Here is a 16,737-nt window from a genome sequence, read left to right as displayed (position 1 = left end):
CAGAAAAGCTAACTATGCCCATGAATCTTACACCCAATATTTTAGTCTCTGATCTATTGGCTAGAGGGCAAAAAAGAAAATTGGTTTCTTGTTTTGCTCTATGGGGTTTTGTTTACTAACCAAAAGCTGTAGGATACTGTGAGTAAACTGGACACAGTGGTCTAGTTGATAGTGAATTTTTAGTGCTTACTGTGATCCAGATTCGCCTGTACATATACCTATAGGTTTGGAATAATTATTTCTATATAAGTGCAGAATTTATTGGAATGTTGGCCTAGTCCACATATAGGTTTCAGGCAGCACTGTGATTTTTTGGGGGATAATGATAAGAAGGATAACTTCACGGTATGATGCTATTTGGCTGGCACTGGAAAGCCTGAAGGGCCAAATATTTGCCTTGCTGCCAACTCCTCTAGTTTTGCATCCTGCTTGTTTCACTGAGCCTTTTATAACATCTTGATGACTGATTGTAAACAGCATTATCTGCCTGTGCCCTGGTGATTCTGGCACACCCTGGAATAGATATCAGCCCTATGGCATTTAAAAACATAGATCCTCAGAATCTGACTTAGCTATGGCAAAACAATGTCCTCTTTTACAGCAGAAAAATATGTGTATACATACTACTTAACCACAAATCTGTCTTAGGAGCAAAGTGGTGCCATCAGTGTTAATGGATGGCATTGTTGCCTCCTTTGTTGCAGTGGGATTTAATGGGAAAGGGAGAAAGAATGAAAATGCATACATCTTTCCCGGCTGGATTATTCTTGCTGTCTGGCATTCTAGCCTGGAAAGAATGCTCCTCGCCATCAGCACAGCTTGAACAAAGGCTGCCAGGTGTCCCTGGGAGGCGGCGGTCGCTGGCCGGGGCTGACAGCGGGCACGTAAAGGGGACAAGGAATGCTGTGTACGTGTGGTACCCGAGGGGCAGGGACGCCCAGCCCGGCCTTTTGAACTCTGCTAACAGGAGCTGTGTGTCATCGCATTCCAGCGTCTGCCCAGGGTCCTCGTCCCTGCGAACAGCCTGTGCAGCAATACCTGTGTGTTCCTGAGCCTCAGCACCCCAAGGGCCGAGGTGCTAATCCGTCCCAGCAGACAGATGGCTGGGAATGGTTGTGGCAAGTGACAACGTTATGAAGATAAATACGAAGTATTTGGAAATGCTATTGTATCAACCAGCTTCAGCAATTCGAGCTGTCAAAGTACCACTGAAATGCAATAAGGATGGAGCCAGACAGACCCACGGTTTTCAGCTCCTGAGGCTGAAAACGCAGGAGCATCAGCAAGCACCTCTTTGTATTAAATTAAAGGATGCTGCTTATAAATTGCATCATAAGAGAAGAAGCAAAAAAAAATCCAGTTATGGCAATTAATGTTCCTAAGCTATATGTGTGACCAAAAGCAGCCACAAGAGTCCCCAGGGGCTAGTCAGTGGCTGGACTGATTATTTTTCCTGCTATAACCATTAACATGAAGAAGCTGGAAGCTAAGATACTGTAGGGAGGAAGGAAAGAGGAAAAAAAAAAAAAAAGACAGTGTGGGGCAGTCTACCTGGTCAGAATGAATGATCCTTTTCAATAAAGGCCAGAGTTGTGAGTTTAAGGACAGGGATTCACAGTACCTCATCCAGTGACAAAACCCAAACAACCTGATTGCTGTAAAATAGCCTGAGAAATGCAGCTCCCGTGTTGTACCCAGCTTTGCCTGGGAAAGGTGGTCTCCTGATGTGGCCTCTGCTCAGAGGAGGGGACTGAGAGGCGGGAGGAAATGTCCTGTAACTATATCAAGGAGTTCCTCTGTTAAAATACAGGCTGTAGCCATATGTTGTTTTGCCTCAACCTGCCCTCAGAGCTAGATCTTCCTCCCCAAAAATTATCTGGTTTGATTATAAGCAATTTGTCCTAGAGTAGAAGGATTAATAAGCACAAATCATTAATAGTCACTAAAATATATGGGATGTTTCAGGCTCATTACTACCCTCAGCACCCTTCCCCAGTCTTAAGGGGAGTGGTTACAGCTGGTGCCCTGTAAGGGTAACATTTTTTCAGTGCAGTTTTCTCCTCAGTTGTTGTCCCAAATATCCTTGCATGGTGATAAGAAACATGTTTCCTTTGCAAAGACATAAGGTAATACATGAGAAGAGGTAATGCATCAGAAAGTAATGGAAAATTCCCTTCAACAGGACTGGGAAAATTTTCAGGCTTAACTATTCTCCCAGGTACTGATGGGCTTTCAATACCTTGAACAGCTGTACCTTGCATTTTGCTAGCATCTGTCATCAGTATTATCTGGCAGTAGCATTCAAAACCACTCTTTTTTTTTTCCCCCCCAAAATGAAGTAGGTTGTAGTTTGGGCTCTAAAAATACAGCCCAAGGTTTGCCCAAATTTTCCTGGTATCTGAGATGAGTTGACTACAACGACATTTAATAAGAGCTGGAAGCTAAAGCAGCTTGGACCATGCTTCTTGCATTCTTTTGAAGGTCATTTTGATGTCTGATTGAATTGAAGGACAGAGCTCTGACAGCATTTTTATGTGTTTCAGAATTTACCTAGGTATTAAAATGTATTCGGTTCATTTGTTGAAAGATAAGCATGACAAGTAAATAGTAACACTTGACACTTCATATTATTTCTTCTGTTTTCAATAGGCACAAGAATAGTAGCAAAGTGAAACAGTGATTTGTGGCCTCCAGCATGAGGGGGCTTTTCTGCTTACTTGGTCCTTTAGTGTCCCCGTGTGTTTATGGTACAGAGACAGAAATTGTCAAGACTATATTGTTCTCACTATCCAAAGCACAAAACCAGAGCATGATGCTCAGCCATTGTGTCTAATATTACAGCACAACCTGTAAAACACTGCAAGTAAATAATTCCAAGCTGTAACAACACCGTGTCTGCATTGTTTACTCTACAGTAAGTCCCTGCTGCCTGCAGCTCATGTCAGGGGCACAGAGTGCTGGCATGAGTCAACAGAAGATGCTCTGAAGGGTGTCATCAAGAGATGGGTGTACCATGAGAAGGGGAGCAGTCAGCAATAGAGTCCTATCTGGGGCAAGCACAGGAAATCTATTGGCTTTTTCATTGAGGTGGCAGCTAAACAAAGCTCTAAAGGCTTTCCAGCAGCTGCAAGGAGATTAGGGAATGGGATCTGGGAACCAGGTTCTTCCCAGATACTGGCTGCATCTCTGAAACAAAACTAAGAAGTGAATTTAGATTATTTTTAATTTTGTTTTTTGCCAATCTCAGTACTTTCAAGTTGGTGTTGATGATAGTCTGTAAACCATGCATTTGCAAGGAGGAAAACATACTTGGATGACCCAATACTATCACCAGAATTAGCTGGTTCCTAACAAGACACACAGATCAAAATCTGCAGATGAAAGTAGAAGAAAACAGATTTTTGGAGCAGGAGCGGGAAGTATTTACCTCGCTGACAGTTTGGGGGCACTCTCCCACCCATCACAGTCAGTGTTAAAGCACAAGGAGAAAAAACAAAGCCAGTCTGCAGAGCCCCAGGCTGTTGCTGACTTCGAAAAGAGGGGTGCCTGTCAGCTGCACAGCGAAGCTGATGACACTGAAGCATTTGCTGTAGAGATGAAGGAAAAAGCTGTATTTTTGCTGCACAGTGAGTTGAACATGGGTGGTGCATCTGCCAGGGACAATCCTTCCTGCCTGGGGGATTCACACAGGGTTACCCAGTAATTCCCAGCTCAGCATATTGAAAAGCAGCAATAGCTGCCACAGAACCATTCTCCTCTTAACCGTGATGTTCATTGTCACTTCAGATTTATTAGAAGATTTTTCCCCCTACGGTATTTAAAAATTAAATTGGGACTGTCCTGTAATCCTCTGCCTGCCAAGAGAGAGGAGCACCTAATCCAGCAGCTATGTCACAGCCACTGCTAGTGCTAATTCTGAAGGTCTGCAGCCGGTTCCTCCACTTCCCTGAACCTGATCACTGAATGTGGAATAAACCCAGCGAGGACAGGGCTCCAAGGTGCCCCTGAGAAAACAGGTCACACCTAAAACCAACACACTACCCAGTTCTCCAGACAGCTCTCCTGAACACCAAAGTGCAGTGGTGCCCTGGAGTGCAGCTCTGCAACCCCTCACCCTCTGTTGCACATGGCTCCACACCCCACACCTGGCCCCTCTGCGAGGCTCTCCCACCCCTGCGTGCCTCCAGAGGTACCAGCAGTGTCCCCAGAAACAGGGTGTCTGGCAGCCATGCAGACAGCACGCTTGTTTGTCTCCTTGATCAAAACAACTTCAAACAGGAGATTTCAGAGAGTCAAAAAGTCTAGCTAGCACATATGCTGTGCTGTGGGAGCCTTTGATTATCCTGCAGATATTTTTAGAGCCCTGTGTAAATGAGCTGTGGCTCCACTCATGTGGCGTATGGCGACAGCTCTGCCAGAAACAGCCTCTGGTCCCCTGTGCCCATCTCTCTGTGCCACCACAGAGCTGCACCTGGCACTGCCCAGGCACCTGCCTCTGCCCTCTGATTTAAACATCTTGGGGGGCACCTGTTTAAACCCACCCATGTGCTCAGCTGCCTGTGCTTTTCCTTCTGCCTCAGGAGAGTCAGATAGGGAAGACAGGCCCCAGGAAGCGCTGCAAACCCCCTCTGGTTATGCCTGCAAGCTCTTGGCATCATAGGCTCCACACCTCCTGCTTCCAGGAAGAAACATGCTCAGATTTTTTGCTAAATGAAGTTTCTAGTGCCAGCTGCTAACAACAGCCATCTCCATGGAGCATATCCAGGACACCAGCAGAGCTGGGGAAGTGTGTGTCAGGCTCTAATGCTATGACAACCATCGCAGAGGAATTTTTCAATTTCCTTTTCACTCATACTGACATGAGAATCAGTGGTCCTAAAAATGAAGGGCACCTTTAGCCCTAGATCAGATGAATTTGTGCAAGGTTTCCTTCCTGACAAAAGCTCAGATCGTGCAATTTACTTGAAGGGATCTTGCTTTTAAGTCCTTGGCTTGAAGTTACCAGCAAGGAGGCTGATCAGTGCCAAGGGTGACTAACAAGAGTCCACAGCACAAAACTGCCTGTAGGAAATGAATTACAATGCAGCGATGCATTTCACAAGCAGCTCTGACTCTTTACACATGGCTGAGCTGCTGAAAGTGAAGCATTGTCCTGCTTTCATGCTGTCAATTGACCAGCAAAGGCAAAAACCCCAGAGATGAGGTTTTCACTGCTGACTGACAGGTGCCCACGAAACCCAACTGAAGCTAAGCCCTGACAACCACCAGGATTTTCTGGGCTTGCTTACTGCTCAAAAATAAGCAATTTTAAATCACTACAGAGAAAGCTGCCAGAAAATGACAAACTGTATGCAATATATGGACTGCTTGATGAAGTGGACTTCGAGGAAGTCAGTAAAACACCCTTTCCTATTGGACCTATTGGATGACTAATTTGGGGCTATTTGCACTTCTCAGCCTAGAAACCGCCATTCACTTCTAGCCCCTGTGGCTACTCTCCATTAAAATTTGGAGGCATTCACTCTGAAACCAAAATTTCTGCAGTCCTTCACCTGTGGGGATTTGATGGGTCTACATGCACACTTCCCCTGGGCCCAGAGCCCTCTAAGCCCAGACCTCACTCAAAGCCAGAATTTCCACCCAAATTTCCCTTCGTTTGCAAGGACTGGCAAGCAGTGCGGCACTGGCAGCCTGCAACCTCAACAGCCTCCAGAGCAACACAGCTGGGCACCAGGTTAAAGCCCAAGATTATGAGCACCCACATAACTGTGCAGCCCCAATACGGAGCAAACCCCTTTTCATACCATAAGTTCCCATGGCATTAAACCATTGCTAGAGGGGTAAACTGCTCACCCACTGCATCTAACACTTGCTTATCCACTGGTATCCATTCCCAGGACCAATTGGAAAACTGGGATTCCTTCAGACCTGATTAAAGAGCCAGTCCTGTTGATGCTTCCATCCCTCCATACTGAAGCTCAGCAATACTATCAGTATCAACACTCACAGTATGCAGTGCCACACCCAGGATCCACACCGTCAGCTGCACAGCTTGCTCCTGCGTTTTCTGCTTCCCTCCACTGCCACATGGACACATTTACAGCTGAGGGAGCAACTGTTTGTGCTGGAAGGGCTTTGTTTTCTGCCTATGTTTCTCTCTAGCTATAGCTGCCACCCAGGGATGGACTAAATCTTTGCAAGGTTGTCCCTGCTTGCACTGCCATGCAAACCTGAGCCGCAGTGAAGGAAGGATGATCCGTAGTCCCTGTGGTGCCTTTGCTGTGAGGTGTATCCCCAGCAGCAGCCAGACTCAGCCCACAGAGGCAATGTTTTCAGCTGTTTGGTCAGCAAACACAACCCACAGCCCAGGGCTAATCCATGGACACATGTACTTGTTTCAGAGGTTGGCTCTCTTGCCCACAATGATTTAGCAGATATAACACTGTCCATGTACAAAATTACTCTTATTACGCTGAACTGTTTTAAAAGTTGCACCTTTAGTTAACCAACTGCAAGCCCAGTTTCAAAGAAGAAGAATCCAAAGTTAAGTCAGCCCTCTCTTTTAAGGACAGAAGAAGCCCAGCTACGCCTGGATTTAGAGCATTTAGAGCTCAGGAAAAGTCTCTCCATCCTTCAAACAAAACCAGACACATATGTGAAGTTTTGTCAATGCACTTTACAAGCCCAGCCCACCACACCAAAGCCAATGGTAACAGCACTGTACCTGACTAGAAAGGGAGCACAGAGCCTCAAGGGCACCCACTCTGCATCCCTACCCAAAAATAGCATGTGCTGACTCAGCTGCACCAGTGCTGACCCAGAGCAGCCCTGGGCTGCTGGGAGGTGGCAGCTCCTGGAGTGCCTGCTGCAGCCTTGGCACAGCACCGGGATAACCCAGCCCATGGGCTGCAGTGACACTCAGCACATCAGGAAGCCAGTCACTCAGGAGGGAGAACTACCAGCATCTCAGGGGGCTGCAACTGACCCTTCTGGATTAATCAGCATTGGATCTGCTCCTTACAGTCCTGGGCTGGGGGAAACGGGAGTGCATCAGCTTAGATGCCCTTGGTCTGGGAAAATGACATTAACCTCCAAGAACAATTGAAAGAATTAGCAACCCAACTTGATAAATTTAATTTTTTTTTTTTTATTAACAATCATTTTACATTACAAGGATAATATGACAAAAGGAAAGTTCTCGTGTACATACTATGATATATCAACATAGCTCTATTCGTATCCAGTGTCCTAGGTCCTTTCACACAGGTACTATAAAGCATAGTCTGTAAAGTAATAACATTTTAATGTCTCCAAAAGAGTGATATTAACATATTAATACATATGTAGTAATAGACGTCTAGATATTTTTCTCTCATTTCATATGTGTGTGTGTTGAGTGAGTGGGTGGGTGGGTGGGTGAGAGATCACTTGAAACAGTTCAGTAGGGCTGTGCTTGGATGTGGACACGGAGAGGTTTGAGACAAAACCTCGTTTTCTGGAAGTAGAAATGCCTTTTTGCTAACTGTCGGGTGAGTTTATGAGGATGCCATGACTGGCAGAAAACTCCGTAGCCCTCCTGTAGCATATGGGACATTACAGCATATGAGACATGGTTCCCCCGTGTAGCCCAGCGAGCTTATTCGACATGAGGTGCAGTGCAAGGGAGCCCCTCGCCGGGCGGCAGCACCACCAGCAGGGTGGGTGGGAGGTGAGGCCGCGGGCTGGGCGCACGCGAGTGTCAGTGGCATCGGAAGGAGGGGCTGGGAGTGAGAAAACTGTCTCTGAGGTTTGTGAGGAACAGGTGCCGAGAGCTCCCCGCCGGCGCTGCGCGGCTGAGGGGCTGCGGCAGAGCGGGGAGCCGCCGCCGGGCAGGGGCGGCTGAGGTGGATTACCAGTTGTGTGGAGGAGAGAGGCCTGGGAGAGGGCACTGAGGTGTGTGACAGGGCTTGGGGGCAGCTTGCACAGCGTCTGCTCGTGCAATACCAGTGTAACGAGCCATTCGGATGTTGGAATTACAACTCACCCTCCTCCCGACCGAAGCCAACAAATAAAACAAACGGCAAGGAGTGCAGCGGTTGCCAGGCCTGGCGCAGAGCTGCAAAGGCAAACCTCCACGCTTTCCCTCCAACCCTTGTGGGGAAGCAGCTCACTGACTGACCACCTGCTGCCAGACCGGCCAGAGGCACCTCTCAGGTCCTCTCAGGTGTCAGCCAAAGGCTTCAGGATGCAGCAGGGCCAGTGTCCTACAAATGGCTGTGCAAAGGGAGGGATGGAGGGATGAGACAGCTGTCCATCCCACAGGCATCAGCAGATATTCAGGGAGGGCTGATGCACTGCCCAGATCCACCCCCATCCCAGCACAGAAATGCTGGGCATGGGAAAACAGGTGTCTCTTTGCGTGGGCAGGGTAAGAGGGCTGCACCCTTCGATGCTTCAGCCTGGCAAGGTCTGAATGCTGTATGCTGAGGCCCAAAGGCACACATGCGACACTGACCATGTCTTCCATACAATCACATCATTTCCTTTCCTCCAGAAAGCCTCCCTGGGCCCCTGGCCAGGCAGGCTGCTCACGGGCTGAGGAGCGGCTGTGAGACCTGAGGGAGTGGAGTGGCTCCTGCAGCAGAACAGTGGCCAGCCTGACCCAACAGAGCAGAATGCGCCTTCCCAATGGGGATCGCGTGCTCTCATCCTGATCACTCCGACTTCACGGTTCCTTCTTGTTTCTACTGTTCCAGCTCCATACACCATCCCTGCCGCCTCCAACTGCATGGCTGTAACCCTTTCTGCACTCAGTAATGTCCTGGCTCTCCTGCTGCCTTTACTGCAGTGCCACGGCTGTGTCGCTGACCGATGCCCGCAAGCGCACCCACGCTCTCGCTGGTGCCGCGAGTGCCGGCCAGCACAGGGTCTCCCTGGCAGTGTGCCGGCGACTGCCGAGGAACGCCAGGCAGAACAGCAAAAAGCCACATCTCCACGGTGCCAGTGCCCGCAGCTGCCAACCGCATCCAGGCAGAGAGACAAAAGTGCATACGAGGGTGGGATATGTATCCGTCCAAGTGCGAACACACAGGACCTCAGCAAGAGGCTTTCTTGGGAGAAGGACACTCAAGCATTTTCCCTTACCAAGACATTCCCCTATTAAACAAACCTTATTTATCACTTGGTTAACATACCAACAAGGAAACCCTTGCCCTAAACACAGCCAAGCCCCTCTCCATAGAGTGCTACACATGTAAATGCAGGCCTCAGTGTATGGCTAAAACCATCCCAAAGTCCAAAGTCTTCAGTGTTACGTGCCTTGTGCTAGAACACATGGCCAGCCTTACACAAGGGTGGTTGAGTCTATCTCTATATTATATCTTTATATCTATTGAAAACATAGAAATATATAAATATATAGGATTTCATTTATAGATATATAAGCATGTGATTTTAATCTTTTTTACTGTGTGTATATGTACTGGGATGTGCGTATATACAATATATAGACCATATGCGTATGTACTGTATACATACACTAGCTTACATGCACACACATCATACGTGTCTCCAAGGGAGACAGGAATTGCATAGGCATTACTGCATTGGATACAATGGCTGGGGGATTAACGTACCATTTCTCTGCTTTTAAGACCTCTTTTGACAGGGCTGAGAGGGGAATCTGCAAAAGCAGAGGCTGTTGCTGCTTATTTGCAAGCCAGCTGTCTGGGCACTGGTCAAACAAACAGCAATCCTCATGAGATAAGAAAGGAGGGGGACTCCAAAGACCCCGCGGGCCATCTGGTTGAGTTTGTGCTGTGAGAAAGAGATGGACCAAGCCTGAATCATGTCTGAACAGTCATACCAGCAAAAGTTTGATCAGCACGGGGGACATCACTGCAGCTGGCTCAAGTCCCAAGGCAGACAACACATGAGGACCCTGCCCACCATGTCCCCTCACAGCCCCCATAACTTCTATGTGCTTTTGCTGGTATGGGAAGAGCTTTGGTCTCTTGTGAGGATTATCCCTGCTGAGGTCAGTCTCGTGGCCGGAGCGGCCGGACCCCTGCGGACACCGGTGAGCCCTGCAGAAGGACATGTCTAAATGTGCTTCACAGATTTCTGCTTCACAGCAGGGTAAAAGAGGCAAGGAGCCTGAGCAAAAAGTGGGGAAGGGAAATTGGCAACCAAAAATCCCATGGGCTAGAAATACAAACCCGAGGGTCTGGAGAAGTGTGCATTATTCACAGTCAGATGCCATAGCTAAGATGCAGGAGAAGGTGACAATAAAGAGCTCATTTGAGAGAAACGGAACCCTCTGTCTTTGCAGCCTAACCAGTTCAAGATGCTGTGAGCAACACGTTCAAAACAACTCCTCTCACTCTCTCGGCACAGCAGGAAAGGCATTGATTAAACCAAACACATGGCAATCTTGGAGCCACAGAGGCCTCCCTCAGCACCCCGCTGAGCCCTCCCCATGCCTGGTGTTGCCTCCTGGCCTCACTGCCACCAGGCTGGGCCCAGGCAAACAGAAATGCACCTGCTTCTGGGAAAGGTTGGGGAGCCCTGGGAAGCCAGGGGTGCTTTGCATTGGTATTCCTCCCTCCTCCCTATCTTGTCTATGCTGGTAGTTGTGTTTCCACAGACTATCCATGAAAGTAAGAGCTACAGATCTGAGATAGGCAGGTAAAGCTGGAGGGAAAGCTTGCAAAGCACCTGCATTACCTTAGGACAAAGGCCAGGCTTATTTTCTGATGTGCGGGTAACAGGAATTGTGTTGGAGGAGCTGGGACGGGCTGGGCCGGGCTAGCTCCTCTGCCAAGCTCTTGTCTATCTCCATCACCAGTGTAAGGGGTCTCTGACCTTTCCCATCACGGATATCCACAACATCCAGTGGCAGGGAATCACCGTTTGCAAACAAAGTAACTTGCTAAAGAAAAAAGTGCTCTGCCTGTGTCAGCTGGCTGCTGGAGAAAAACCACCACATGCTGCACATTTCACTATGCTATTAGAAATAAGAGCTGCCAGTGAAAGGTGTCACTGATGAGAGCAGGTTTTGCAAGAACCAAAGGGAAGGAGTGACAAATTGGAAAAATAATTTCTGAACAGGCCTCTGGCAGCTCTTACCTTGCCATTTCCTCCCCAGTGGCAAAAGTTAGGAGGCTTGGATCAGGAGTTGTAAACAGGCCTCTCGGGCTGCTCAGCACAATCCCTGGGGGAGCATTCCTCTCTCCAAAGGTGTCTGGAGACTGTCCCCGAATGTTCCTTCCCTCCATGTGGGCCAGGCACTTTGATGGGTGTCCGTGCCAAGGAGCTTTTGCTACTGCAAACAGAAAGGCAGGTGATTTTTCCCCTCCACCCATGAAGAGCTATGGATTTCTATGGATTCTATGATCTATGTTCACCTTGCCCATCTCCAGTCAGAAACTAATGGAGCAGCAATTTTTCTCTTTTTTATCTTTTTACATCTCCTCAAGTTTTAAAAAGGAAGGAAGCCTGCCACCTCCCTGGCAGCAGTAGCTCCATGAGCTTGGTGGCAGCACCCTGAGCAAAGCCAATGCCCCAGGCCTGGGTGCTACAAGCACCTTGTGTATAGAGGTCCCTACTTCATGGTCAGGCAAACAACCACCCAAGTCTGCACAGCTGGCAGAGGGTTTCCAGTTTAATTTTTACTCCTCTGGATGAATGCATCAATTTGATCACGTTTCTAAGGAAATACAAGAAAACATGAATGCTTTCTAGGTGTGTCGTATCAATGCCCTGTGTTGCAACTGTGTGATGCCCTGACCTAACTTGTGACATTCCCATGAGGACCACGAGGAAGAGCACCCAGCGCCTGCACCCCTGGCGGCAGTTTGGCAGCAGGTGGGTGGCCCTGGCGCAGGTGCCCTCTCCTGCCTGAGCCAGCCTCAGGCTGCAGTGCTGTCAGAGGTAAGGCAAGGGGTAAGTGCTACAGAGGGTGCTGACCAGCCCTCACTGCTAAATTCACAGGGTCCGCTCTGCTCTGCTCGGACCGTCTGACTGAAGAGCCCCGTTTTACAGCAAAGGGGCATGTCAGGACACGAGGACAGGCCACCCCTCGTGCTTTGGGTGGGCTCAGTCCCTCCTCAGTCCCACAGGGACAGAGGCAAACACTTCCAAAACCCTGACCAACACCAGTCTAGCTGTTCCTGTGGGGTATGAAAGCTGAATCAGTCCGTAGTGGCTTGGCTGCACACCTCTGCCAGTGCTGGCTGTGAAGTTCTGCTGAAGGCAAAGGGGTTAGCAGGAGGTGAGTGAGACCTAGGTAGAAGTGTGTGTTTTCCTGGGGAAGACAGTGCGTGAACCCTGGCAGTGAAAGTGACTCAGAGAGAGATCGGTTCCAAACATGCTACATCTCCATTGAAAACAAACAAAAAAGTTTAAAAAATAAAATAATATTATATATATATATATATATATATATTTTTATATAAATGAAAAGCTATCAACTAGCAGCAACGGTTCTAGAGATATCTTAGCACCAAGACCAAGGGCAGGGGGGTAACAGGAGAAAGGAAAGGTTCAGTGTTGCTGATACCACCATCATGTTTCCAAACAACACAGCTTGGCACAAAGCTCATCCCTCTGGGAAGTGAGAACATGTTGGCTTGGACACCTTTTGGTCAACACATCTCACTCCCACGATGGTCTGGTCAGGTTGGTGCTGTCCATGCCACATCAGCAGGGCAAGGCACTAGCATCTGTGGAGTTTTTGCACCTTTTTTGTTTGTGTGGTGTTTTTTTTGGTTGGTTAGTTGGGGTTTTTTTTGTGAGTTTTTTTCTCTTTTCTAACCTGAAGTGATATTGTGTGGATGCCTGGAGCTTGTTTACTTTAAAAGAATACAACAAAGAAGAGCCCCAAGCCCACAAAACAATCTCTTTGTGATGGAAGGTGCAAGTCCCCCATTCACATTTCAGCTGGAGTCTGCATTCCTTCAAGAAAGGAAGAAATATGTCGCAGGAAGAAGCAGAGCATCCCTTCTTCCTGCTGTCATCAGTCTGCTGTGCTGTGGAACATGTTACCTTGGTCACAAGAGAATAAGTGAACCTTTGTAGGACATCACACATGAATATAATCCAAGATAATCTTGCATTGATACCTCCTGCCACCAAACTGCAGCAGGTTTTTCTTTCAGTCATTCCAAACAAAACAAAACAAAACAAAACAAAAACCCCACAACAATCTAGGATTATAAAGACATAGTATAAATAATGTAAATTAGAATATAATTTTTTAAGCCTTTGAATCTCCGCCCAGAAGTGGCTCTTGACTCATTGGCTGTCTAGCTTCCACAGCAGCCCTGGTTTTGAATGAATAGTTGTATATATATATATATATTTATCTCATACAATATAAAAATATAAATGCAAAAATTTCCCCCTGCCTTCTCTATTTTGCTATTTTATAGTCTGCACATGACATCATGTTATAACATACATATGATAGACTGGTACTGTGGTTATCATAAAAGGAGCTGAAAGCCAAGTATTACTCTACAGCCCAAAGGTAGGGAGAACTGAGATAGCGGTATCACAGTTTAGTGGAGGCATTTGTTTCTAAATCAGAATAAAAACCCAAAATCATGCCCCCAGCCCTTCTCTCCTGTCAGTAATCTCTTGAGTGAAGAAAGCTTCCACTCAGCTGAAGAGAACTGGGTGGAGCTGGGGGCAACATAAACATGCAGGATGCTCTGTTGGAAATCAGAAATCTGATGGTTGCCAACAAAAGGCTCAAATGGCTCAATAACTGGGCTGAACAATGGAAAGAGAGGCAGAGATTGAAACTGAGGGGAAAACAAACAAACAAACAAACAAACAAGCAACCCCAAAACAAAACAAAACAAAACAAAAAACAACCCAGCAAATGACAACACACATACAAAGGAAACTGCCGGGAGGATGAGGCTGACAAAAGACCCGTTGTCTAGCTTATAGGTTGTTGGGTTTGAACATGTAGAGTATGGCCCCAGCACATGCTTCTAAAGAATGAAATGTTGCCACCTACATTGCAGCTGCCATGGTTGGAGACACCAGTTAATGTCTAAACATTGTCTCAATCTTTAAAATTCTGCTTAGCTTCTATCAGACGCACATCGTCTTAACTTTTAAATTTTCAGTGTGGGTTTTTCCTTAATATAGATAATATATATTTTTTATATAATATATCAAAGTTTAGAGTATAGTTTAAAAAAATTATCTGATCTGAGGCATTCCTTCCTAAATATCAGGGTAAAACTCAGAGCCGTGGTCCATGCTCTGCAACATTGGCTTCTGGTCAAGAGATGACATCCTGCTCAGCATTTCAGCTGAGAGTGCGTAACTATTGCCTGACTTCTCCTCAAACCAGCTATCGAGTGCCCTTTTGCAATCAAAGTTGGCAATGGGCGGCCCGTTAACAGCAATCGTCAACAGGTCACTGAGTTGCTCCAGCGTGAGCCGAGAGCGGTTGTTCTTGCGCACTCTCTGCAGGGCGGTGCGCCCCTTCTCACAGCAGGCCGAAGAGGTGGGAAGGACTTTGAGGATCTGAACTATTTTATTTAGGAGGGGAAATCTCTGTTTGTATTTACAAATGTGACTGAGCAAGTCTTTAAAACCATTTTTGGTATAATAATCCACCTTGAGTTCTCGCCACTCCATCAGCAGACTCCCTCGGGTGTCCATCCCCTCTCTGCAAACCTCTCTGGAAAATGATGGGACTGTCTCCAGGTGTTCAAATATTTGTACCATATCCTCCTTCCCATAGCTCATGAGCTCATCAGTGCTTCTGGGCCAAGCTGCAAGGTCAAATACCTGACAGGCCTTCACAAATGTCCGGCTGCGGGAATCGAACCTTTGGGCTAGGATCACCTGGGTCTTCTGGCAGATCTTTTCTCTGATTGACTGGAATTTGGCTTCAGCCACCCGTAGATTTTTCACAGCAATGCCATTAAAGCTTTCACGGAAGTTTTCCTCAAATTCCTGCAAGTACTCCCCAGGGGAGTCTGCTAGCCGGCTGATCTCCTGGATGGCCTCCTCTATCTTATCGTCCACCTGCGACACAAGAAGGTACTCCCCTTGGAAGACATAGGCAAGGCGTGAAAGCACAGCAATCACATCCAGCAGGAAGTAGATGAGTTTAATCGACTGGTAGTCCATCAGGAACTGCAGGAGGGCCAAGGCAATGGCAGAAGCATCTGCCCTTTGGGTCTGGCCACTGACATCTTTGAGATGGGCCACAACCTCAAGGTAATCCTTGATGAGAGCGTTGAGCACATTCTGCTCCCCAATGATCCACTTCACTGCTCGAATGTCCCCCAGGAACTCGGTCTCCTCACACAGAGTGGCAGCAGTGACCCTTAACTCGCACATGAGGCGGGGAGAATAACGATAGAAACTGAGCAGTTGCTTCAAATTGTTTTCGAGCTCCTCCAGACATGGTAGTTCCTTCCCACTGATGGCATCCAAAATTTCCAAGTGGGGCCTGTGCACCATAAAGGGAAGGCAGAGAAGCCAGGGCAAGGTCTTTCTGATTGTCATGAACAAGTTGGCTCTCAGGCTGGCGGTAATGTTAGCACCATCAACTCCCAAGCCAATAGTTGGCTTCTCATCCTGCAATCGTATTCCCAGGCTGGAAAAAGCCCGATCTAATGCTTGGAGGTAACTGTCTGTTGTAGAAAAGCCCAGTTCCTGAAGAGACAGGAATTCAGTTGCTGGAGGCCCATCGCTGCTCGTGTACTGCACATAGACTGCAACCGTATCTGCGAGCAAGTCATCACTCTGCCCATCCAGAATGATGCTGAGGAAGGGAGACTGACGGATGCGTTCAACCAGGTCCTCTCGGAGAGCCCGGGCGATATGGTGAATTAAGATCTGGCAGTCTCCTTCATTCATGTACTGATCCACCACCTTGAGCTCACACTTCCTCAGTAGTTCTGCCAGAGGCCGAAAGTCATAGTAGGGCCTGCCCTCCAGGGCCAGGTGGTAGGCTGTATTGAAGAGCAGGGTCATATTTCGGCACATCTCTTCTGTCTTCTCTGGGTGCATCCTGAGCTTGTAAAGCTGCAGGCACTTCTTGTGGAGGTTGCTCTGGCTGTGAAGCTTTATCGTGTGTATCTTGAACTGCTTAGAGCCAATGATGAAGGCTGAAGTCCGTGAGGATTGCACTGTGTACTGCCTACAGACGTGGCACCACATCTCATTCAATGTTGGGGAGTACCGCAGAAACCAAAACTTTTTAAGCCACTCTTGCTTGAACCGCCGTATCCTCCGGCCCGTCGCAGAAGATATCTTGGAAGGCTCATCTGTAGCAGCAATCATGTCATTGGAAACGGATTCATCAGCAGAATCCACCTCTTGGTCATCGTCCTCCATGATGGTGGGAACTGAGATGATGCTTTCTGAAGCTGTATCAAAAAAACAGAAAAAAGGAAAAAAATATGGTATTTACGAAGTTGCTGAGCTAGAGAATCATCCTACTGGTGACAGTAGAGCATTGCCCAAAGAGCTGACCACAACCTCTCCTCTCCTGCCCACAAGACATTATGGATAGAATTTGAATCATGACTTTGAAAGGAAAAGAAATCAATATTTCTGCATAAAATCTTTGTCTCCAACATGCCACACTGAACAGAAAGAAAGGACATTACATCCTGGCCACTTGAACAGTACACTGTGTGACCCAAATATTCCTTTTACTGAAGGCTCCTGGCTGCTTAAGAGCATGTTCCTGGAGGAAACGAAATATATCTTCAGAAAGGG

General features: G+C 47.5%; 1 protein-coding gene across 2 annotated transcripts in view; it reads right to left on the bottom strand.

The window, feature by feature from the left end:
* Positions 1-13,149: 13,149 nt before the first annotated feature.
* Positions 13,150-16,737, bottom strand: part of PRDM11 (PR/SET domain 11) — a 43,316-nt gene continuing 39,728 nt past the window's right edge. For both annotated transcript variants that reach the window (XM_082283016.1, XM_082283015.1), the window contains exon 8: positions 13,150-16,382. In XM_082283016.1, the coding sequence (XP_082139142.1) occupies positions 14,218-16,382 (2,165 nt within the window). In that variant the 3' untranslated portion in view covers positions 13,150-14,217. The remainder of the gene's footprint in view (positions 16,383-16,737) is intronic.

This window comes from Coloeus monedula, assembly GCF_965178545.1.
Source record: "Coloeus monedula genome assembly, chromosome: 6".
In the NCBI taxonomy this organism is placed as follows: Eukaryota; Metazoa; Chordata; class Aves; order Passeriformes; family Corvidae; genus Coloeus; species Coloeus monedula.
Note: the sequence above shows the minus strand (reverse complement) of the source record. Positions and strands in the feature narration are given on the sequence as shown.